At 36.1% G+C, this 25,336-nt stretch overlaps 3 protein-coding genes and 1 pseudogene across 4 annotated transcripts; 2 read left to right on the top strand and 2 right to left on the bottom strand.

The window, feature by feature from the left end:
* Window positions 1-820: 820 nt before the first annotated feature.
* LOC18588401 (beta-galactosidase) lies at window positions 821-7,833 on the top strand. Its single transcript, XM_018127550.2, has 19 exons — window positions 821-1,286; window positions 1,441-1,536; window positions 1,643-1,755; window positions 1,887-1,953; window positions 2,079-2,171; window positions 2,326-2,469; window positions 3,036-3,124; window positions 3,321-3,426; window positions 3,545-3,632; window positions 3,936-4,054; window positions 4,168-4,332; window positions 4,622-4,797; window positions 4,909-5,018; window positions 5,117-5,226; window positions 5,334-5,444; window positions 5,829-5,939; window positions 6,026-6,231; window positions 6,306-6,633; window positions 7,274-7,833. The coding sequence occupies exons 1-19, from the start codon at window positions 1,110-1,112 to the stop codon at window positions 7,382-7,384; spliced, it is 2,520 nt and encodes an 839-aa protein (XP_017983039.2). The 5' UTR covers window positions 821-1,109; the 3' UTR covers window positions 7,385-7,833.
* A 104-nt stretch (window positions 7,834-7,937) lies between these two features.
* Window positions 7,938-12,173, bottom strand: LOC18588400 (acyl-CoA synthetase family protein). 2 transcript variants are annotated; one of them, XM_007012781.3, is made up of 6 exons: window positions 11,958-12,173; window positions 11,677-11,863; window positions 11,204-11,393; window positions 10,599-10,802; window positions 9,308-9,607; window positions 7,938-9,173 (listed from the first exon to the last, which is right to left on the bottom strand). In XM_007012781.3, the coding sequence occupies exons 1-6, from the start codon at window positions 12,162-12,164 to the stop codon at window positions 8,171-8,173; spliced, it is 2,091 nt and encodes a 696-aa protein (XP_007012843.3). In that variant the 5' UTR covers window positions 12,165-12,173; the 3' UTR covers window positions 7,938-8,170. The 2 variants fall into 2 exon arrangements, with proteins under 2 accessions (XP_007012843.3, XP_017983040.2); XM_018127551.2 differs by having other exon boundaries at window positions 11,677-11,754; window positions 11,958-12,096.
* Window positions 12,174-15,252: 3,079 nt separating this feature from the next.
* On the top strand, window positions 15,253-16,551 carry LOC18588399 (beta-galactosidase-like; annotated as a pseudogene).
* A 5,953-nt stretch (window positions 16,552-22,504) lies between these two features.
* Window positions 22,505-24,741, bottom strand: PAO5 (polyamine oxidase 5). The gene has a single exon (XM_007012779.3). The coding sequence runs from the start codon at window positions 24,468-24,470 to the stop codon at window positions 22,785-22,787; it is 1,686 nt and encodes a 561-aa protein (XP_007012841.3). The 5' UTR covers window positions 24,471-24,741; the 3' UTR covers window positions 22,505-22,784.
* Window positions 24,742-25,336: the final 595 nt, after the last annotated feature.

The raw sequence follows: 25,336 nt of genomic DNA, 5'->3' as shown, positions 1-25,336 counted from the left end.
CTCTTTTTAGAGTTACATATCATTGAATTTTCACCAGAATAAATTCTTACTTATCTTTTAATCGACAATTTGAGAGTTTGTTCGTCTAGAATAATGTAAGTTTTTATTTTTTTTCAAATATATATAAAAAAATACTATTATATAATATAAATAATAAAAGAAAATGATTGAATGACTAATTCATCACAACGAACTTTCACAAAATTTTGGCAAAAAAAAAAAAAAACTTTCCATGATTGAGCAACGTCGTGCAATTGAAACAAACATCTTGTTTACCATAAGGTAGTTTTCCTTGTTTAATTAATAAGGGTGGGATAAGAGATTTGCAAATAAAACATTTGTTTCCCTTAACCGTCCCAACCATAATCATAAAACTCGATACAAGTAGGGAAAGTTTCCTTTGATTGAATGAAAAGGGAAACACAAAGGCATCATATGCTTTGAAGAAAGACAATTGATACCCTTTGCTTGATCAATTCTTCACGAAAAAGAAGAAATATTAGTAAACAAATATTGAGTGGATATAAATAAATGTACACTCTCCGTATTGGGATTGGGAGAATCTTTCTTCGAGTAAGAAGAGTAACAAGGTACTACGGTGAAAGCGTCACCGTTTGGTCCTGTTTTCACACATCCAAAACTTTCATTCATTTAATAAGAAAATTAATTTGTCTTAAATGCTGCTTACTTGTAAATAAGGTTGAAAAAGAATAAAAGTGAAACAATTGGAAGAGGCTAAGTTTCGTGTCAGAGAGGGTGAGCCCCCACAAAAGGCAAACTGTGGGGTCACTTTGCTTCACTCCTCAAAATATTTATAAGGCAGTTGCAGGGGGCGCTTTGCACTCATTTATTCAGGACAAACTCAAAACACCAAAACCAGAAGCTCTTTGTCAAATCAAATCCACTATCTCTTAAACACTCTGCCAACCCTCCCTCCCTCCTTTTGGTTCTCAAAAGAATCAAAAAGGACAAACAAAAGAGATAAATTTAAGAAAAAAAAAAACAAATCCATTTCTCTTTCTCTTTTCCCTTCTTTGAATAATTTATAGAAGAAGAAGTAGATATACAAAGACAAACAAAAGCTCATTGCTTTTGTTCAAGTGCCCATAATGTGGAACAGAGACATGTTGTCAAGGGTCACCGTGTTCATGTTATGGCTATTGTTTTCTTCTTGGGTTTTTTCAGTTTCAGCTACTGTTTCTTATGACAGTAAAGCTATCATCATTAATGGCAGGAGAAGGATTCTTCTTTCTGGCTCCATTCATTACCCCAGAAGCACTCCGCAGGTATTTGATAAACCCAATGTAGCTCCTTGATTTCTCTTGTTTCTTTATTCTTTATTGCCTTTCTCAGAACATGGCTGTTTCTCGGTTTTCCCAGCTTTCAAGGTTCAAAGCTCATTTTTTAAAAATTAAATTTACCATTTTTTTGGGTATGCAGATGTGGCCTGATCTTATAGCAAAGGCTAAAGAAGGAGGCTTGGATGTTATACAAACTTATGTTTTCTGGAACGGACACGAGCCTTCTCCTGGAAAAGTAATGCACGTGCATTCAATTTTATTTATAAAGTTCAAAATTTTTTCTATATGAGTTTAAAAATTTTATTGCCTATTGTTTACTGATTCATTTGTTTCTTTTGCAGTATTATTTTGACGATAGGTATGATCTGGTTCGATTTATTAAGCTGGTGCAACAGGCTGGACTTTATGTTCATCTCCGGATTGGTCCCTATGTTTGTGCTGAATGGAACTTTGGGTAATATATTGAATACATTAGACAATTAATATCCTTTTATCAATCACCATAGAGAAAAAAATTGTGAGTCTATTTCTAATTTTATGCAGATTTTCTGATATGCTCTGTATTTTGCTCTGTTTCTGTTTCAGGGGATTTCCTGTGTGGCTGAAATATGTCCCCGGCATTGTTTTCAGGACAGACAATGGACCTTTCAAGGTTGAGAACTTCGACTATTTGATTGTATCGAATTGCCCTTTAGTTTGTTTTTTTTTTCCTTTGCTAAATTTGATGTATTGGTTTTATTAATCAAATGATTTGACTTGTAATTGACTATAATGTAGGCTGCAATGCAAAAATTCACAGAGAAGATAGTCAGCATGATGAAAGCAGAAAAGCTGTTTCAGACTCAAGGAGGTCCAATAATTATGTCTCAGGTTTGGAAAGTTATCCTTCTAGATATCGGTTATGGGTTTTTTTCAATAGTCATTTCACTGACTTTAATTATCATTTTTCTTCAATATTGACTCAGTACTCAATCAAAATTGAGTAATCAAACTTTCTCTTTCTCAATGAATTTTATAATGACAGATTGAAAATGAATTTGGTCCTGTTGAATGGGAAATTGGTGCTCCTGGTAAAGCTTACACCAAATGGGCTGCACAAATGGCAGTGGGACTTGGCACTGGAGTCCCATGGATTATGTGCAAGCAAGATGATGCTCCTGACCCTGTGGTAAGATTTCCTGCCTTATGTTTCTTTTTTAATTTTTAGTATCAAAAGCTTTCGCTATTGCTTTTGTTATTGTCATTGTCCTTTAAAGATTTGTTGGTGTTGCCTTTGAATTAGTGCTCCTCCTTTCTTGGTGGGGTTTTTAACAGTGTTTTTTGTCCAGCTAAGGTGGCCTTAAATTTTAGAACCTTATCTCACACGGTTTTGGGTTTGGTTGCTCTTTACTTATTTCCAACTTCACGGGCTCCAAGTCTCCAATCCTTTTCTTAATGCTTTTGTCTTTTCTGAATTTCTTTTGGTTTCTGAGTTTCATAATGATGGAAATAATAAGAGTGTTTCCTCGTGACATGATATGATCAAAGCCACCTTGGTCTCAAGTGAGAAGATTCAGTTAAAAAGGAAGTTTCTACTGGTTATCTTAGCGGGAAATTTTATCTGGGTTAATTCTACTAGTAACTGTAGAATTACTCGTAATCACATACACTTGCTATTGGAGAAAGATTTCAGATATCTCTTTGTCTCTCCGTCTCTTTCTCTGTCTGTCTCTTATTCCCTTTGTACCGTGACAGATAAACACCTGCAATGGATTCTACTGTGAAAATTTTACTCCCAACGCGAAATACAAACCAAAGATGTGGACAGAGAACTGGACTGGCTGGTAAGTCACACAAATTTTGGCTGTATTGCCTAATCTTTTTTTGCTACTGTTTAATTTTCTTGTCTTATATTTATTTGTACAAAAGGGGAGAAAATGCTTTTTATATTAAATCCAATAACTATCATTCCTCTTGCTTCTATCAAAGTTCTTCCCTTAGACTAATTCTATTTTGGCCTTTGTTTTGTTTAATCCCAAGGTTTACAGAGTTTGGTGGTGCTGTCCCTACCAGACCTGCAGAAGACATAGCATTTTCAGTTGCACGATTCATTCAGAATGGTGGTTCATTTGTTAATTATTATATGGTATATTAAATTCCGCTGTCTCTCTTTTCCTTGTGAATTGTATTCACCTAATGTATGATTATATACAGTGAAGGATCCCTAGCCTTGTTTTTAACCTTTTCCATTCTTTTTGCTTCAGTACCATGGAGGAACCAATTTTGGGCGGACAGCTGGTGGTCCCTTCATTGCTACCAGCTATGACTATGATGCTCCTATTGATGAATATGGTATGTACATATCAACAGCAGTCTGAACTACGCTGCGCTGATTTTATTTACCTGCTTCTTGATGAGCATTAAAGATTCCAACTAGTTAATTTGGGAGCACCGTTTGTGTTTATGTGTGACCAATGAATACATATTATTTCTCACACACGAAGGATGAGGAATACTCAATTTGCTAAATCTAATGTGGAAGAGCTAGAAAGATTTCTGAATAAAATGAAACCTATACAACAACTAGGTGCTTGAAAATAAGCCCCAAAAGATTAATTCTTCTGGCTTCTGAATGGCTTTTTGATCTTATACCAGGGCTACCAAGGGAACCAAAATGGGGACATCTGAGAGATTTGCATAAAGCCATCAAATTAAGTGAACCAGCTTTAGTTTCTGCAGATCCTACCGTGACTTCACTTGGAAGTAATCAGGAGGTAAGTTTTTTCTCTAGCTGGAAGAAATAAAGAAAATTACACATAGAGACTCGCCCCACCGTTTTAATTTGGAATTTGCTCTTCTCATAATTGTTAATTGTTTTTATTCCCAGGCTCACGTATTCAAGGCAAAGTCTGGTGCATGTGCTGCATTCCTTGCAAACTATGACACAAAATACTCTGTAAAAGTAACTTTCGGAAATGTGCAATATGACTTACCAGCTTGGTCCATCAGCATCCTTCCCGACTGTAAAACTGCTGTTTTCAACACTGCCAGGGTAAGGAAAAGGGTTAATCCTGTTTCAGTACATTAGTCTACTTTATCTCCGTACTATTCTCGTACATATCACTTCTATATGAATAAGCACTATAATTTCTTTCTGCAAAATGGGGGAAAAAACTTAGTTAAATGATTACAACAGAGACAATAGGGCCTTATATAGTCTTAATACATGAAATTCAAGCTTTTATTCTGTTTTATACATCAAAGCTGAGTTTTCTTTCTGTCCCATCTGTATGAAGAGCTCTTTAATGTAAAATTAACATCTGATCGTAATCGTTGTACAGCTTGGTGCCCAAAGCTCACAAAAGAAGATGGTACCTGTAAACAGCGCATTCTCTTGGCAATCATATAATGAAGAAAGCCCCTCTGCTGATGATCAGGATGCAACTGTAAAAGACGGGCTCTTGGAACAGATATATGTCACCAGAGATGCTTCAGATTATTTGTGGTACATGACAGAGTAAGTAATCTTGACTAATGATGATCTAAACATTATAACACATATTCTTGTACCTCTGTAAACTTATACAATTTCCTTACACCATTTTATTACATGCTCTTTTTCAATCAGTGTACAAATAGATCCTAATGAAGGATTTTTGACAAGTGGACAAGATCCTTCTCTGACCATTTGGTCAGCAGGTCATGCTTTGCATGTTTTCATTAATGGTCAATTATCCGGTAAAACCAATGCTCTGGCACTTTTCATTCATTCATTCTTCTGTGAGATAAGCTAAAGTTTTGAATGAACATCAATATTTACCCTATTCTCATTTCAGGGACTGCATATGGGGAATTGGACAATCCAAAATTAACATTCAGCAAAAATGTCAAACTGAGAGCTGGGATTAACAAGATTTCTTTATTAAGCATTGCAGTGGGACTTCCAGTTAGTTCCCTCACCTTTCTGATATGGCTATAATTTTTCTTAACTTTGATTTTAGTGGTGAATATGGCAATTCTAATTATCCTATTATCAAATTTCAAATGTTTCAGAATGTTGGCGTTCATTTTGAGACATGGAATGCTGGGGTTCTAGGTCCTGTTACATTGAAGGGTCTCAATGAGGGGTCAAGAGACTTATCTAAGCAGAAATGGTCTTACAAGGTTTGTTGACTAGTGATTCCTGGCTGAAAAATTCAGGGATGGAACATAAATTTGTTAAAATTCATTTGAACAAAAAAACTAATAGTTTTATCTAGACGAGCCATAAAAAAAACTCTTGGAATGATCTGGGAAATAAATTTTAGGAAAAACTTAATAATTGCTGTAATGTACCTCTCGATTTGTGGGAACATTTTTGGATACTGTTAAAGAATTCATAGCATTTTTAAATATTTATGAATTTTTGAAAAAGTTTTCAAAAATTAATGTCTGGAGATCTTGTCAGGAAACTGACCCAAGTCCTCAAATTACCTTTATTACGGAGAGTTTTTGCATTTACTAGCATGTAGATATACTAATACACTATGGTGACATGATCCTGAGCAGATTGGTCTAAAAGGGGAGGCCTTAAGCCTTCATACCGTTACTGGAAGCTCCTCTGTTGAATGGGTCAAAGGATCGCTATTGGTAAAGAAACAACCTATGACTTGGTACAAGGTCAGTAAGTTTCCTTGTTGATTAAACATATTCCATACTTGAAAAGATAGAACCAGATTTAAAGATTTAATATTTGTTGTTTGCAGACAACTTTTAATGCACCGGGTGGCAATGAACCATTGGCTTTAGATATGAGTAGCATGGGAAAAGGGCAAATATGGATAAATGGCCAGAGCATTGGACGCCACTGGCCTGGATATATAGCACGTGGTGCGTGTGGTGCTTGTGATTATGCTGGAACTTATAGTGATAAGAAATGCCGAACTAACTGTGGAGAGCCGTCTCAAAGATGGTGGGAACCTATTCTGCTTCTGTTATCATTTGTTGATCTAATTCAAATATTCATAGAAGAGTTTTTACTTTCAGGTACCATGTTCCACGCTCATGGCTGAACCCAAGTGGAAACCTCATGGTTGTGTTTGAAGAATGGGGTGGTGATCCATCTGGAATTTCTTTGGTCAAAAGAACAACCGGAAGTGTTTGTGCTGATATTTTTGAAGCGCAACCAACAATGAAGAATTGGGGAATGCTAGCTTCTGGCAAAATCAATCGACCCAAAGCCCATTTGTGGTGTCCTCCTGGGCAGAAAATTTCTGAAATAAAGTTTGCTAGTTATGGAATTCCCGAGGGGACTTGTGGAAGCTTTAGTGAGGGAAGCTGCCATGCCCACAGGTCATATGATGCGTTTCAAAAGGTATGCTCAAAACTCTAACATCTCTGTCTGTCTGTCTCTAGCTTTATATGGAACTGTTTGACCTGATGTCAAATCCCACTGGACGGTGTTGTTCAGAAGAATAAGGGTACTCTTGCTTCGTTTCTCCTCTTAATAAAAAAGGATTGTATACACCTCTTATACTTCAAATATTTCTTTGATTTTTGTCCTCAATTTAAGAAATGGCCAACATCAGACTTAATAAATTTTCTTAGGTTGAGGCATGCTAGAAATAGAATTTAAATTATCAGTTTAGATACTTCCCTGGGTGGCCTGTAGTGTCGGAACCTTGGTGCTCCTACCTATTATGTTGTAAGAAATTTAACATTCTCTATTTGAAGGATTTATTTTACCAAGTTTCATGGAATTTCCGAGATTTCTCATGAATAAATCATTTTAATTAATCTTTTCTTCTGTCATGCATAATCTGCTTGCACTGCATAAATTGTTGAAGCTGTGAACCTGATCTTTTAGTAGAGCTATATTTTTGTGCCACAGACTTGAAGCTCAAAAAATGAGTTTGCCCCATGGCAGCTGTGATTGCAGTACCTTCTTAGTTCTGGATATTGAATTTTTATCAGTTTTCCCTGTAATTTATAATTAACAAGGGAGTCTTTTTCAGAATTGCATTGGAAAACAATCATGTTCGGTAACTGTGGCTCCAGAAGTTTTTGGAGGAGATCCATGTCCAGATAGCATGAAGAAGCTCTCAGTTGAAGCTGCCTGCAACTGAAGACTAAAGAGAAAGAACTGTGGTAAACCAAAAAAATTGAAGGCCAGACTAGTTCATATTCAGTACGTAGATACTCCCTCACAGCCTCTGTGAGTTTTAAAGGTAGTTCAAGCTTACACATCCTATACTGCAAAGATGATATGGATTTGACTCTGCTAGAAGGCAATAAAGAAGAGAGTGAACACAGCACACTCTGTTTGGCCAATGCCAAATATTGTTTGTGAAATGGTAGAAAGGATGCTTTGTGTACATAGAGAAGCTATTATTTGTCTGATAAAGCTTCATACATAATACTTAGGATCACTTTCTAAAATCTAGGATTACTCTAGCTTGCTGGAATCAATTTATGCCTGTAAGGCTCAAGTGGAAAGCAATTTCATTGCTTCTCTTTGTAAAAATAAACGGGAAAGTAATAAATCCAAGTATTTCAAAAGCAATTTGAGTTTAAACTCCATCGTATAAGATGTTACTGTCTTCTTCTTTAATTCATCATGTTGTAGCATCATCATTGATCTATCAACTAGACGCAATGATGTTTAGGTGGATTACTGAGTTGCTGCAAGGAGGCTATGCCATATTCACACATATGTAAAAGAATACACAATCCAATCGTTTGTTTACAATTTCTTTTCACAACATTGATAAATCTCTCCCCTTGTACACCAGAATGATGGTAAAACTCAAGCTGACAGAAGAGCTTCCCCTTAAAATGAAAAGATGGAAATGGGAGGGATGAAGGTGTAAGGGGGCAAGAACAATATGTCAGTTCTCCTTTACAAAATCTCCTCATAATGAAGATAATTTCTGACTCAAGTCATTGATGACATCATCTATATCATTCTGAACTTGTAACGTTTCTTGCCCTTGATGCCTCCATCGCCCCAATCTACTACATAGATCCCTTAACGTCAAAACTTCATCTTTGTCAATGTTGAGCTGGCTTAGCCTCTTGATGCACTTCATCAAATACTTAGCAGCCTTTACTTTCACCTGGTAAATATATTCTAACTCACTATCTTCAGTATCGAACAATGAAGCAGATATACTATCTACAGCATCTGTCAAAGTAAAAACAAGACAGGCACCAGCTAAAACATCTCTTTTACTACATTTGCCCATCCATATAGTTAAGTCCTGCCTTTCAGACTTCTGTTTTACGTGTCTTAATCCAGATGTCACAGTTTCCCTTGGCCGAAGTATATTACCAGTTGCTGCATAGTGCAGCAGCAGTGCACATGCATCCTCGGTTATACAATTGGGGCACCCAATCAAGATGCCTAAAGGGATTCTCCTCAAAAGCACATTTTGCTGTGTGCTACCATGGGATGCATTTGAATCAGCAGATGCAGAACTGTTGACAGTTTTATTAGCATACTGAAGGTATATGTTTTCAATTTCATTGAGCCAGATTCCCATCTTTTGACAATCATACTCGTTTGCCAGAGAATAATGCTCCCTTTTATCATAAAGTTTTGGTTTCTTACATTTCTTCTTGCAGGCAGCTGCTTCTTTGTTGTGCATAACTGAGTCATATTGTTTCAGAGCCCAAGACTCTGATATTTTAGTCAAAAAATCAACTAGCAAATCCTGATTAGATTTACTAATGGGGCTCAGAATCCATGAAATATACCTTGCTGCAGATATAGATAACAACTCCTTATCATGTGTTTCTCCAACTTTAGATGCTGCAAATGTGCACTTTAAATGAAATTCTTCTCGGAGACTATTCTCAGGGAAAAGTAGACAAGAAGCAAAATAGAACCAATCTGGGAAGTCTATAGCCAAAGCCCTGCAAGGCAAAGATTTCATCTTAAATTTTTTAATTTTGAGTAAAGAGTGGGTTGGGGAGAGAACCCTACTTTAGCCAGGGAAAAATGTCAAGATGAAAACTCTTATAGACGCTTGGGGGTGGGTGGAGTTTACCAGAGAGATTTGTGATCAATGCTTGTAACGTCCATTGATTTTGGCTTGACGGCTGGATGTAGTTGTTCCTTACCAAGAGAAACGAGTTCACTTGTGGCATGAACTAAATGCAGAAAATTTTCAGCAGAGAAGGTTCCAGCTAAAATCCTCAACAAATGGTTCTTGTTGGGGAAATATGCACAGGAAAATGGCAGCTTAGATCCCAATTCCATGGATATGCCCCACCATGTTGGTCTGGAAATCACATCAAGTACCGCTGACACTAATCCAACCAGAAGCTGAAGTACAGAAGCCAGACCCCTGTTTTAGAACTAAACTAATAATGAGGAAATATTCTTGTTAATTAGGTTATAATAGATGAAAACTAAAACAATATCATGATATAATGCATCTTTCTACACTATCCGTGAATCAAAATATCCATGGTTAATAGAAGCAGCAAAAGTAAAAACAACTTTAAGTGCCTTGGATTATCACAATGCCACAAATTTTATATGTATCATGATTCATGACTGTCTTAATGCTGAAAAAAAAGAAGAAGATATAAAACAAATTCAGGGAGGAATCAAAAGACTGAATAGATTGGTTCAGGAAATACCATTCTGACCATCAAAAAGCTTGAAGTAGCATTGGTGGAGGATGGGAGATTAACTTTTCTAGGACTTATTATATATTTTATGGGTTTGATTCTAATTTTTACATTTAATTAGGCTATTTTAGATTATTTAGGTTTTATTATAATTAGTATTTCACTTTTTTTCCTGGTATTAGGGCTTTGGTCTTATTTTTGGTATTTTGCATTTTAGATTTAGTTATAAATACCTAAAGTTATTTTAGTTGCAGGCAGACCTAGATTGATGAATTATTTATATTTTCTGGATATCTGAGTTTTTGATATTGATATTTGAGAATTTGGTCGAGAATTCACATTACTTCTTGAGTGTTTTGAGTTTTTGGATCACTTGTTCTACGTCAATCATATTCATGAAATGGTGCTGGCCGCAATATTTGGAAGCTATAAAATAAAACCAATATGGAGGCAGCCAATTTATGATATTCTTTTCACATCAAACAATAACTCCAATCTGCTTCTATGTTCCTCCTAAGAGAGAAAATATTACGTGCAGAAACAGAGTAAAATGAGGTTATTGAAAGTTGGCACTATAATCAATGTGGAACTGGTTAGAAAACACATTTTTTAAAAATAATGAGATGTATCTCACAAAACATATGAAAGCAATTGTCAACAAAAAATTGAAACATTTGTGAGAATAAGAAATGGGGAACTCACGTCTTGAGAAACCAGCTGTGCAATAGAGCTCTGGTCTCAATAAACATAACAGGGGAAAGCACCAAGCATATAATGATAGAGCGCCAATCTATTCTCTGGTGAAATTCCTCGCTCAAACAAATGAAAGGCCTGCCTGTGGTATCTTCTAATATCTTTGAGATAGCTTGCTTTAGAATTAGTGGGTCAAGATACCAGAATAGCAACCTGCTTAAAGAACAGAATTATACCTTATAAGAAAAATAACTTACAGAACTCAAAACATTTGAGCATTATAACATGCATAACATTTCCCAACTGAAAAAAAAAGTTTATTTAAATGAAAGTGAAAAAGAAAGTGAGCTTTCCTTAAAAAGGGAAAGAACAAAAACTGAACCAAATATATTGTCGGAAATGGTGAATGCTAAAATGTAAGAACACAAAAATCTATTAAAATATGTAAATCAAGCTCTTATTTTCTCCTCACTTTCCTCACTCTCTCGTCCCTGCTGTCAAATTATCTTAACATTTCCCATTTATAAGTATTCTGTTTGTTAATAAACAGCTTAATGAAAATTAAAGATGATTGACTTCTATATCGATGTGATAACAATTTTTATCCAACAAACCTCAATGGTAACTCTTCATTTTCAAGGGACAGTTCTGTGGGTAAATGACAGTGCAACTTTGAAACAGCAGCGCTTCTTCCTTCAATTGATTTTACATCAAGAATAGGTACAAATGGGTATGAATACTGATAGCGAGATGCCAAAACTGTTCCCCTTACAACAGCACGTAAAAGCAAATGAGAAAACACCCCTGCAACATAAAGAAAATACTCTTACATAGGTAATCAAATACAACATTATCATTCAAAAACTAGATAAAATATTTCAATCCCATGAACAGGCTTCTTAGTACTCCACTCCTCTCTAGTTTTAACTCAATGAAAACTCTCTCCCTTACCTGCCTTTGCAGATTTTTTTTAATTTTATTTAGTATAATTATAACAAAGGTTTAGCGTTACCAAATAAAAGAGTTGATATAACATACAATATCAAAAGATTTAAAAAAAATGTTAAAAAAGGCATAAAAAATCCACCTTTTCCCTCTAGTTGTGCATAAACATTGTTACACATTTCAACCAATTCCACGCTATTTTGACCCAAGCTCGCGCTACCTATAAGCAAAAACTCTTGGTTTTGAATCAGAAAAACTTTGCAATTAACCGAAGAAGATAAAACGCTGACGATCGTCTTCACCAAATACTCAATCACCGAATCAAAAACCTAAGCAAAATCGTAAATTTACACAAATGGGTAATAAAAAAAAGGGGCATTATCTAGTAAAAAAACAAATTTACAACTTGGTAGAGGAATTTACCTGGGGTGCCTTGAAGCACATAAGGGAGAGAGCGGTATCCATAACCCTAACCCTAGAATCGTGGTTTTCGTTGAGGTTCAAAGATTGATTTAGCTTCGAAATTGCGAGATTGAGAGCTTCCTCTTCGTTTTCGCGTTCGCTGATCGGTAATTGAAGGTGAAAAGCGAGTCGAGCGAAGAGGTCGGTGATTGATTGTGGAGTGGCCATGATTTTCAGTGATTCAGACGGTGATGAGAGTGTGGCGTGCGGTTGACGATGATTAATATAGCTGTAGAGGACGGTGGAATTTCCCGCCAGAATTAAATTAGTTTTGGGCTTCCCGTTACTTTTAATGGGCTATGGGTATGGAAGGCCCATTCTGTTGAATATAAACCAAAAAATATGGACAGATTCTGTAACTATTCTTGGTCAATTGTATCTCTTCGTAAAGAATTAGACATAGCCATTGGCAGACCCAACTCATCGTCCAGGCGGTTAGAGTGGGGTGGAGCATTTCCTTATAGGCCAGCAGAGGACCTGTCCTTTGCGGTTGCAAGGTTTATACAGAACAACGGGTTATACCCCAACTTTGATCGACACAAATGCAGTTTATAACCCTGTTTTTAGTCCTTTGATTTCCTCTGGCTACAGTATCACGGAGGAGCAACTTTAGAGGGGACATTGTCGCCACCAGTTATGACTACGATGCTCCAATTGATGAATATGGTGAACACGATCGCAATCTAAAGTCAGTTTTCCTCTTGATATTAACCTTGTTTTCTACTAACTTGCTGCTAAATACTATCACTTACAAGGATCTTGCAAAGAGACCAAGAAGACCAATTTATTCATATATTTTAGGGCGTCTTGATCAGATCATTTCCAAGTAATCGTTTTGCCATAATTCCTTGTACGAGAGGGCTTGTCAGCAAACCAAAATGGAGCGACTCTAGGGATTTGCATAAAGCCATCACGCTTTGTGAACCAAGCATTAGTCTCCGTGAACCACAAGAGCTGATCAGGTTCAATTCAACTGATTTAGATAAAATAAAAATACTAATGTAGTATCTTCTAATACCCCTCAAAAATATTTACTTAATTATATAAAAAATTAGTAATTACTAAGTTATAATCTATATTAAATAAAAAAATAAATATAATATAAGTCCAACTTTTTATGATTTTAGATATGCCTTTTGAGTTTATTAAATAAGAAGGAATAAAAAAAAAGTCTTTAAGCAAATAGAGTAGTTTAGTTAATATCATTTAAGAGAAAAGCATATAAAGGAGATAAAAGTTAGTTTTATTTATCACGTTAAAGAAAAAAAACAGATAAAAGAGGTTAAGATCATTTTTTATTATCACGTTTTGAAAAAAAAGATAAAAAAATTAATATCAGTTTATTTCATCAACTTTAAACAATAGGTAGTTACAAGATTTAATCTTGGAGAAGAAGAAGAAAGATAGAGAAAAGTGAAAAACATCCAAGGAGGTGTTAATTAAGATATAATTAGGTTTTGTGTTTTCAATAATTTGGGTATAAAATTATTTATTTTTCATTCAAATTTAGTTCTATTTTGGTGACTTTTCGATAATGTAATGGGCACTAATGGAAATGTCTTAAAAAAAATCTTTCTAATGGTTTTTGTAACATTTCATTTGACTTTGTAGTTAGAGAGAAATAAATTTTTGAAATTAATTGGAAAAACTGTTTTTAATAATTTTGACAACTCAACTTTAAGTTATTGAAACTTCACATTTTGGTAATATTAAATGTACTATTTAACTTGATTTTTGGTTTGATGTCAATGGCTCAATTAAGAGCTTTCTATTTTAAGAGAATCGAAATTCCAAAATAGACTCGATGAATTTGAAAACTCAAAAATCTAGATATTTCAATAATGATTTTGAAATTTTTGACTTATGAAAAATTATGTTTTCAACATCTTTATTTCTAAAAGGATTTTGTGTTTTAAAGTATGTTTCCGATGACCCATTGAATCGTCAAAATTGTTAAAAATAAATTTCTCAATCAACTTAAAAAATTCATATATTTCTAATCACAAAGCCAAATGAAATGGTATAAAAACCATTAAGAAATACTTTTAGAACTACATATCATGTTATAGGAAAGTCACTAGAACAGTATTAAATTTAAATGAAAAATAAAAAAACACAAAATAACTTAAAAGATTTACTTAAGATTTTTGTACCTAAACTATGAAAAACACAAGACTTAATCGTACATTAATCAACACCTCCTTTTAATGTTTTTCCATATTCTGTATCTTTCTTCTTTTTCCCTTTCATCTAAAATTAAGTTCTTTTAACAACCTATCATTTAAGCCTGATGAAATAAATTGATGTCAATATTTTTACTTTTTTTTTTAAATGTGGTAAATGAGACTGTGCTTAACCTCTCTTAAACTTGATAAATAACCTAATATTATATAATTGACATTAACTAAACTACTCTATTTGTTTAAAGATCCTTTCTTCTATTTTATCTTTATTAATAAACTCAAAAATCATATCTACAATTATAAAAAGTTAGATTTATATTTTTTTATTTATTTAATATAAGCTATAATTTAGTAATTACTATTTTTATATAATTAATTAAATAAAATATTTTTGAGGGGGTATTACATATCTTTTTCTGCTTTTCCTCTTTCTCTTCCCCTTAGTTTAAAACTGACAACCCTTCTTTTTCTATACCAAGGCCCGTGTTTTCCAGTCGGGGTCCAGGACTTGTGCAGCATTCCTTGCAAACGATGATAAAGAAAACTCTGTGACCGTGACCTTCAGAAATATGCAATTTGGTCTCCCTCCATGGTCGGTAAGCATCCTCCCTGACTGCAAGAATGCAATCTTCAACACTGTAAAGGTGATAGTATGCAAGGTACACATTTTGGTCAAATGCCTCCATTTCCCCTGCTCTTTTTCTTGTTCCTATTAGAAATTGATAATCGGGATTGAGGCAACCTTAGATGTTGTGCTTAGGTTTCTGCCCCTACTTTTCATACGCAGATGGTGCCTGTGAATGGTGGCACATTCTCTTGGCAATCATACGCCGAAGCAACCGCTTTCGTGGTGAAAAGAAATCATTTGCAGCTGATGGGGTTAGGGGTTAAGACTATTTATGGTGCATGACGGGTGAGTAACTTTATTCAAATGATCAAATCAATCCATTCCCTGAAAATTCGTTTCAATTGAAGAAAATACTAGTATATGTCATCAACCAAAACCACTCTTGTCATTTTCTTTTTCCAGTACTAATTTTTAGTTAACGTTGTCTTCCTGCAACAGTGTCAACATGGAAGCCAGCGAAGGATTTCCGAAGAGTGGACAGCTTCCAATCCTCACGTTTGAACCTGCAGGTCATTGTCTAGATGTTTTCATCAATGGTCAGTTATGGGGTAGATACTGTAGCATTGATGGGATTATTTTTTTTCCACATAAAGTTCTAAGCGCATTATAAATTTATGTTCCTGATGCTAATCAATTGGTTTTTTCATTCTTTTGGGCAGGAACTGCTTGTGGGAATTTGGAGAACCCAAAGTCAACATTTAGTGACAAAGTGAACCTCAGAGCTGGAACCAACAAGGTTTCTTAATTTGCTAACCACTGCAGTCAGACTTCCAGTCAGATATCGTGACTTAAATTTTGCTTTCTGTCACACACATATGGGAGGTATGGGAAGCTAACTTATTTTTTCCCCTTTCATTGTTTCTGTCAACTCACACGATGATTTCGGAATGGAGGAATTATTGGCCCCGTAACATTGAAAGCCCTTATTCAGGGATTTGGGACATGTCTAGATGGAGATGGTCCTACAAGGTCTGTTTCGTACATCATCTACACTGCTCTAACTTTCTACTGCCGCCATAATTCTAAGAAATTGGATCACAGGTTTCACCTTTGAACAAAGAAGTGAATCCCAAAGAAAAAGTCAAACGGATAAATCGTAATTTTCTAACAACTTCAATGGTAACAAGCACGGCTACTAAAATATAAGGGTATATTAAGCAGCTGAATTCATTTTTCAATTTCCATGATTATTCCATATTATTATCTTATGGGTTCAGCAGAAAATAAAATGAAAATTATCAGGAATATTACAATGATAGTCCAAGATGCCTGACAACTCCTATTAATGTTTGAAATTGATTTGAAAAGGTCGCTGTGGAAGGTGAAGCTTTGAGTGTCTATACATTCGAAGGCAGCTCCTCATGGTACAAGGTGAAGAAGCCCTTAACATGGTACAAGGTGAGACTGAGGATCATCTTGGAGCATTATGACACCAAAATTTTACTCATAAATACGATATCTTCACATTACTAAATTTTGTTCTGGCTGCTTACCTGGGCAACTTTCGATTCACCACAAGGCAATGATCCATTAGCTCTGGATATACATGAACACCATGGCGAAAGATGGTGAGTGGCAGCTTTGCTTTTGCTCCTCCATATCTCTACTTGATACCAATCCAGGCACATTGATTGGGATTTTTGTTTTTGTATTCAGGTATGAAATTCCGTGGTCATGGCTGTACCCAAAAGGGAGCTTGCTGGTTGTCCTGGAAGAATGGGGACAGGAGAACAATGTGAATTAAGCTTTTTGTCTTCAAAGAAATTGCAGCCGTAAAGCAAGAAGGTATAATGATTATAATTCATTAGTATTTAGTAATATATAAAATTATACACCATATTTTTTTGCTTATAGATCCATGACAAGATAATTTCTCTCTCTCCCTTGACTCTTTAAATCCATCATAATTTAACAAATGAATTCGTAAGTAGTAGTATTTTTTTTTTGGACTGCCTTATGATACCTTTGTAAACAAAATAATCACCTGTTGACTCTTGGATTAGTTTTTCCTAAACTATTTGTTGTTCAACAAATAGTTCTGTTAATGCATTGAAATGGCATTAATCAATAAACACATTTGAATGAGTGCCTACCCTTGGGAAATCAGTCCAAGAGCCCATTGCGAGATGCCCGTGGTCAATGGAGTATGGGGTAAGGAGAAGCACTTGAGTAATTACCCAAAATCAAATACTATCTCCTGTACTTTCTAAGATCATATTTTACCATCTATCTAACCAATATTATGAAGGGAAAAAACCTTGCACAACAGAGGCAGTAAGTAGTAATTAAATCTAATGCCGGCATGAATTTCTGGGGAAAGAATATTTGGTTATGAAGAGCCAAATACTGTTTTTAAGGAATTAGGATGATGGGATTCATTTACAGGCTGACTACAAAAGAAAGTGAAGGCAGAAAAACCAAAAGGAGAATGTAAAATCATTGTCCAGTGGAATAATTGCTCCTTCTTGGATAAAAGTTTCAAAATCCCAATCAATCATTTTCAATTGTTTTCAGTTGCTTGGTGGGTCACCTTTACAAAACCTTGAATAAGTGTAAAGAGGGTTATCAAATAAATCTTGTTGATTTGATAGGGGAAAGATAGAAAAAAAAAAAAAAAAGCTTGTGGCTCGTGATTGATAACCTAAATCTATTACTTTTACAACTAAGGCTTAGGCTGTTAAATCAAAATGTCTTGTATCTCGAGGTAAGTCACTGTCCAATATTCTCTTGAATTATGATTTATTTTTTTATAATTTAGAAAAGAGAAATTCGAACTCTACTTTTTAAGTAAAAAATCATGCATCAATGAATGAGTAAAATATTCGAATCCCTTGAATTATGACTTGTTTCTTTGTATCCTTTTCTCCTTTTTCACTTTTATTTTACCCTTAATTAGTTAGCATGCCATAACACATTTTGGCCTTTGTGATCTCCTCCTTTAATTGAGAAAGAAATTGGAAGTTCACACTAACATGTGCTGATGCTGCCTCCAAAATTTGGTAGACTGCTCAACATGGGATTCAAAGACTTTATAGCGCAGCTCTTTGCTATTTTTACTCTTACTATTACTTCATTATACTGGATGTGAATGAGTTCTTTCGATGATGTGGTGGTGAGTCAGGTTGGGGCTTATGGTTGTGAATGAATCCTGTTTCTTTGGATTTGTGTTTTTGTTTAAGTTTTGTAGTGATCCCTCCCTAATTTCTACTGGATTGAGAGAGCAGGTCTCTTTCGATACAGGGATGCACAGACAAGTTCTTGAGTGTGTGCAACCTTTGGGATTTTTTGTTAAGGAGCGGTGAATGCAGGGGCCCTCTTTGATGGCTTGGCTTTCGGCCTTGGTTTGTACAGGGGTACGGTTCCCTTCGTTTATTGGAGGAGGTTTTGGAAAGATATATCAGGTAAATAGGACTGATATGTGATCCAAAACTATCTACCCTTTTGTTCTTTGCAATGGTGGAGGGTTTTTTCTCCCTTCTTTAAGAATGAATTTGATGCTATTTGAAAAAAATATTACTTCATTATACGATGACTAAATTACAAAGAAAGAAAGCTTAGACCAAGATATTTGTTGACTAAAGCTAAAACATTAAGTTCTCTGACCTGTAAATTGAAATGATTTACACTTTGTCTTTCTACTTTCTCAAACTCTATCATGGTTCATGGTTGAGTTTTCTGTACTTGGGGGACTACGTGGACAAATTAAGATTTAACAATTCTCTTTTTGGTTAAAAGTATATATGAATCTTCTTCCATTCCAAAAAAATGTATTCATTTTTCACAAGCTTTGGCTGTAATATTACGGAGGGGTTTTTATTTTCCTTTATTTTTCATACTTAATTTAATTAATGAACTCCCTTTTACTGTTATACTCTATTACTGTAACTTAAAATTTACACTATGTTCATATCTTATAAAAATCGAGGTGTTTACATCTTATATAATTTAAATGTTTAATTGTGAAATTAAAAATCTAAAAGGTTTAATTTTTCATTAGTATGAGTTTAGTAATGCATAATAAATCATTAAAATTTAAAGATACATTGTAAATTAAGAAAATTTTCATGATTAGGTGTTCCCTTCAAAGCTTTTACAATGCCTGAAATAAGTACTTAAATTTTTTTATATATATCAATTATTACTTAAATTAGATAGGAACAAAAGAAATTTCGTTTCATTATAAAAAATTTGAATTACGATAATTTTGATGAAAGTGACTAATGATAATTAATTCTCTACCATTTTTTGTCTTCAACCATAGATTATATCTCACCTTAAAGTACAAATTAAGTCGAGGATTTGGAAGGCTAACAGAAAATTAGATGAGATTGGTTCATTTCTTGGATCTTATGACAAATGTTAATGTAAAATTAGCGTGGAGTAGTTGAATTTGGCAGTCACAGCACATTATTGTTAATGTTTTTGACATTAAAAGTATTTGAGTTGTAAAACTGTGGTATAGATTGTAACAAAAATATTAATCAGAAACTAAAATTTGATTATTAGAAATAGTTTTTCAACTTACAAGTTGGGAACCCATCGAACAAGGCTTAAGAGAAAAAGGCGCGGATGGAACCTACCTGCAAAAGAGGAAAACACTGCCCCTCTCACCTTAGGGGGGGGAAAAAGGGTCCAATGACAGGGTGCGAGTAAATTGATCAGAAAAGCAAACCCCATCAATGCTTTTGTTACCACCTAGGTCTTACATGTGCAAATTACCTGCAGTGTCCCACTGGCCAAAATGGCTCCAAATCATAAACTTTTGTTTTCTACTGGTAGTTACCTGACCGTTTTAACATTGCTGGACCCCCTATACACTCATTAAAAAGACAAATCCGACAAGCTGGGTGGTTTTCAACACTTTGTGAATTGGACGAGATCAATGAAACGAAAACCTACTATATGGAGAGCTTGGCATCAACAATAAGGTTCACTTGATTATCAGGTATGAGCTTATGACTTCTGGGGCGGGGGGGGGGGGGGGGCGGCATTGAGGGAAAGCCCCCAAAGACCCCCCCCTATAATCCCTACAAGTAGCTCTCTAGATTCCTTCACATGAATTTGTTTTTGACATGCCATTTGTTCTTTTGAGTTAAAAGAGTGTGCCCTGCTATCATCACAAGGAACTTTATAAAGCAACATTTGGTTAGATGCCAACATGATAACTTACTTAAATCAGACAATCTCCAAGTTGGGGGATCATTGGCTCTCTTAAGGATAGAAAAGTTAATTCTCATTTGGGAAGAATAAAGTACACAGCTCCCTTGTGCGTCATTGGACTTATAAAATCTAAGATTTGCAAAGAAAGTAAAGAGGATCATTTGATTAAAGAACAAATAAACAATTGGACTCCCTAACCAAAAAGTTTCATTGTCTTGAAGTGGAAAATGATGAGTCCCGGAAATTTCAAACAAGAAAATGATTCTAATCATCATTCAACAGAATAAACGGAAAGTATAGGAAGCAGGGCTGCAGCCTGGAATCGTACGTACGGTTCCAATCTTCTGACTTCAAATTACTGACATTTGAAGCAAATTTGTTTACCTTGTAACCGGTTTAACCATTTTACTGTGTTGTATCATGGTTTTTTTTTTTTAAGATTACTTGTTACAACTTATAGAATGGAAGAAGAAAACGAGAACAAGAAGTAGACTGGTCAGCTCTGTTAAAACTTATCAAGCTGGATTGGTCAGTAGGTGTTCTTTGAACAAATCCCCGTTTTTCTTGTCTCTTTTTACTTTCTATTGCTTTGGACAAATTGTTCCACCTTGGTTCAATCTTTAGGCTCCACGTTGCATTTGACAGTTTCAAAGGAATGATTGCAGCGGTCATAACTTTAGTAGCCTTTCAAAATGAAAGTAATTTTTGTGTGTGCAAATCTGTGATCATGAACCATGGTCCATGGGATTGAAAGACCACGTTCAAAAGTGAGATGTAAAGTTAAGAATGGATCTCCCATGTAACGTGAGATTAACAAGCAAAATCCACCAAGCATTAGCTCTATATGTTCTCCTTCCACTGAAGATTCTCTTGAGATTGCATGTCTTATCCTGCATTGATTACGACTATGTACCAGCTATCCCATTACACGTGTCGACGATTGATGGTTTATAGTTTACACCATGACGGGGCCGCAATCTAACAGTGAAAAAAGTTTAAAAGCAGAGGAAAGCGTTCCATCCAAGTTAGCTTGCATTGCACTACTCTGTAACCTGAATAATTAACAGCAATAGTTAGACTATGATTTGGTATTGATAATTGCATAGACTTTTGAATTAGAGGGTGTGATCATGACAAATTATGGTATCAGATAGAAAACTGGAGCCGAGGATAATTGATTAACCATAAGCACTAGGATTAACACGGGGGTTGATAATGATGATCAGAGGCAAAAAGAGGGTGTATTTCAAGCAAGTAATTAGTAGCAAGATGTTTGGGGATGGGGCAGCGGTGAGGTGGGTGGGTTGGGAAACGGCGATCCTCATTTGTCTATTTATGAAATCAGACAAGGACTTGGTGACAGAGAGGTCTGCGATATGCACAATCATCAAAGGGTGATTGAAGCCCACAAGAGGCAAAAGAGACAGCAAGTGGGCCATTCCAGTTTTTCTGGGGGAGAGCCTGGCAAATCTCACAAATCACAATAATGGAGTCTCTATGAATAGCTCTACTGATTTGACCATACAGTGCTCTCACACACCCTAAAATATCAAACCCAAAGGGCTAAGCAGCTGAAAACCATTTTGGATTTCCCTTAGCAAAAATAAAAGCAATGGAGATTTACTCTTCTTTGTTGTTACCGAAGGTTTTAAAGACATGAGAAATCTTCATCTGCATCAGGGTCAATTATTAGGGTGTGGTGGACCCAATTAAAAGATGAAGATACTTTTGGATGGTTGGATTTGGATACCATGACATCGAACGGATGGAATTGGGATATCTGAGAAGAGAAATAACCCCAGGCAGAAAAAATCTGTGGTATTTTTAAGCTGATATTGTTTGCTTGTGGACTGTCCTTTTCTATGTCTACATACAATGCTATGGATTTGCTTTGCAGAGAAATCTATGGTACCAAGTGGTGGGCCGTAGGCCACTGGTGCTTTCTAGTAAGAGGCTACGAGCTGACTGTCGTTGTATATGTCTGCAATGTCACGTATGCATGGAGTTGGACCTATCATTCCGAATGGGTCCCCCCACCAAGAACCAAAGATCAAAGCAAAGCAATCAGATGGCAATAAGCATCTCTGATTCTGTCCGATTGCTCAGGACATTTTGGTAAGAAGAACTGATGGACTCCATGGACTCAGCTATTGGTCCGATTCAGGGCTGCATTGGAGGGTGTCTTATTGGAGGCTCTCTACTACATCACAGGCACAGCCAGCTCATTGATTGTCCCCAGTTCATTACAGGTTTTTGTTGGCAAAGGCTGGAGAGAGACAGAGAGACAGAGAGAGATAACAAAGCCTTGTTTGGATTTGAGAATTGAGATCACAAAGTCAGGGGCAAAGAGAAAGCCAGAAAAGGAACCGTATTTAAGAGATTCCTAGCTGGAAAGAGCCGGGTTTAGCGGATCCTGTCCAGTGAGCCAAAAGCCAACACAAGCACCAGAGACAGGGGGAGATGAAGAGAGAGGTGGGATCCAAAGCTTCTCTTGTTCTTTACTCCCAACGATCAAACATTCAATGCCAAGCACAATCTTAAAATGGTTTTGCTTTGAATATCAAAGCAAGATTATATATTGAAAAGGAAACCCTGAACTCACAAACCGATAGAAAAATGACAAAGAAGCTTCTTTAATTCATGCCATACATCTAAAAATGTCCCCATCTATCTCTTTCATCCCCCCTAATTCTTTTTTTTTTTCCTCTTTTGCTCTCGTTCACTCTTACTTACTTTAAAGAAAGAGAAAGAAAGATGCTTTAGATGGAAAATGAGGAAAATAGGTATTCAAAAATAAAATAAATTAAATTGCTAAGTCTAAACTCCAACACAATGGTAGTGTTGCAGAAGCCTATTGGCTTCCCTTAGACCACTAAAATAAGCTCCATGGGTAGTAGAATAGTGGGTTCTGTGTGTAGCCTCCCCAGCAAACAAAATTTGAAGTGGATGCACACCAGCTGACTCAGAGCTCCCAACCTTTGGTAATGGTTCAGCCATTGTGTCCAAATCATCACCACTTGATCCAACCGCGACATAACTGTAAGATCCCAAGAATAGAGGATCACGACCCCATTTGCTCTTCAAAACCTTAGCAAATCTTACTTCACTGTCACCCAAGCTCTCTACAGATTTCAAATTCCCGTTGCAGAATTCATGAGAATTGGACTTCACTGCCGCGTGGGGTTGTGATAATAAACTAGACACTGTGGTTGTAACTCCGTTTATAATCTCTTCATCACTAAGTGTTTCAAGCTCAAGAGCTTCTTTCCCTGCAAACCATGATAGCAGGACACTTGAATTTTTATAAATGGGAGACAGAGAAGCTGTCCTCCTCATCCACCATGGGATCTTTTTATGCCTTAAGTCGGAGTCTGAACGATGAAAAACCATTTGCAAGGAAGGAAATTTGTTCATATCATTGGCTTTTCGCTTACCAGTTGGACACAGTTGGAGAAACAACTTGTTAACAACACCATATCCGAGTCTTGTTATAGCCTGTGTCTTGAAAGAAGGAAGGGGAGGATTGAACATACCTGAATCTTGGCAAGTTCCAGCTTTTAGGACCCCCAGTGAAACTGTGACTATCACATGATCAGCTAACATAACCGATCCATCAAAGAAGTGTATCTTCACAGGCCTGGAATCATAACCGTTTGCCATTTCTACAGATTGATGACTCTCAGGTTGCCATTCAATTCTTGAGACTTTGCGGCCTAATTGGATAACTCCAGGAGGAAGAACAGATGCAAGATATTCGATTATGCTCAAGTAGCCTTTGGAAATGGTGATTTCTTCGCCAGGAAACATGCGGTACTCGCTTTCTGCTTCAAAATCTAGAGTCAACAGATCACCAGCTGAAGTATAAGTCCTTTGGGTGTCTTCATGCATGGCAAAAATGGCTTCTCCCAGCAACTTTCTGCTCCATTTACCATATCCTCTGAGCTCCTCACGGTCCTTGGAAGAATCCCAATAAGCATCCAGGCCTTGTCTAAGAAAAGCACCGACACTTTTGTTACCAAATCCACCATTGCTTGTACAACCTTTGGATGCTGCTTTAGCTGCAAAATTATAGTAACGAACATCTCCACTGCCTGCACTGTCTTCAGTCAGCTTTCCCTGAGCAAAATCCATCAAGTTCTTGAAAAGGGTCGATATGGGGTCAACAATAGAGGCATTTAACTGGAAACCACCTTCAGCAACGGTCTTAGGCTCATCCGAGAAGCCATCCATGCACTCCCATGGCTTGTCAGACTCTAGTGCATGGATTTCTTGAGCAATTTGGTGAACAGGGCTGCCTCCTATACCATGGATCCAAGTAGCTCCCATCTCAATTCTGTCACCACCAAACTCTGAAGTGTTGATTCTGCCACCAATTCTAGTGCCACCTTCAACAACAAATAGCTCAAACAAATCTTTGGAGCCAGTGGAAGTATAGAGCTTGTTAGCTGCAGTAAGACCAGCCATCCCTGCTCCGATTATTACAATTCTTGGCTTCTTGGCCATTATAGTTGCTAGCTTGCAAAGCTTCACTAGCACCAGAAAGATACAAAAAACAATTGGGGAAATTTTACCAAAGGAGAGAACAGAGTGAAGAAGAACTGTGAGGTTTTATTGAGTTACTGATAAGGAATTTATAAGGGGGTGTGTACTGCATAGTCTGGCTTCTTTGAGACTTTAATTTCTCACATTATTTATTTCTCTAATAAAGACAGGGCTCTACTTTTTCTTGAACTCTACTAGCTACAAATATAGCTTATACCCTAAAGGCCACTCACTCTTAAAATCCTCACCTAGTCTTCCTCAAACACACTGCCATTTATGTCGATGTATGCCACTGTTTTCATCTTGACTTGCCATAATTTTCAAGAATATTAGTAGTATTGGTACATTAAAAGATGAAAAATACTTAATAAAAAAATTGTAGAGATATTATGGTGGTGGGAAGGACAATAAAAGGTTGACAGTTCCTTTCACCAACCTCACATGTTAATTGGGGTTGAGGACGGCCCACCAACTGAACAAGTCTTTGATCCTGGTCACTTTGATTGGCCTGTCCTCGATCATAATTAGGTAATCATACAAATGTAACAACTATAAACCCCCTTTGGTGTATCTGCCTTGAGAATACATTTGTTGCCGATGCTATGAGCCTTCTGCCCTTCATTTCTGCTAGCATTCCAACAGTATGTATCTCTTGGGTGCATGCATCCATGAATTGACATATTGGAGAATTAATGTTCAAACGATTAGTATAAGTTTAGATAAACAAAGATAATGTGATTTGAGCACAACCATGATCAATATCCATCAATCATTTTACCTTGATTAAAATTTGTAACAAAATTATCTTAAATCTAAAAAAATGACGG

This window comes from Theobroma cacao, chromosome 9, assembly GCF_053813885.1.
Source record: "Theobroma cacao isolate CCN51 chromosome 9, ASM5381388v1, whole genome shotgun sequence".
Classification (NCBI taxonomy): Eukaryota; Viridiplantae; Streptophyta; class Magnoliopsida; order Malvales; family Malvaceae; genus Theobroma; species Theobroma cacao.
The sequence above is the reverse complement of the archived record's forward strand: the minus strand, read 5'-3'. Positions and strand labels throughout refer to the sequence as shown.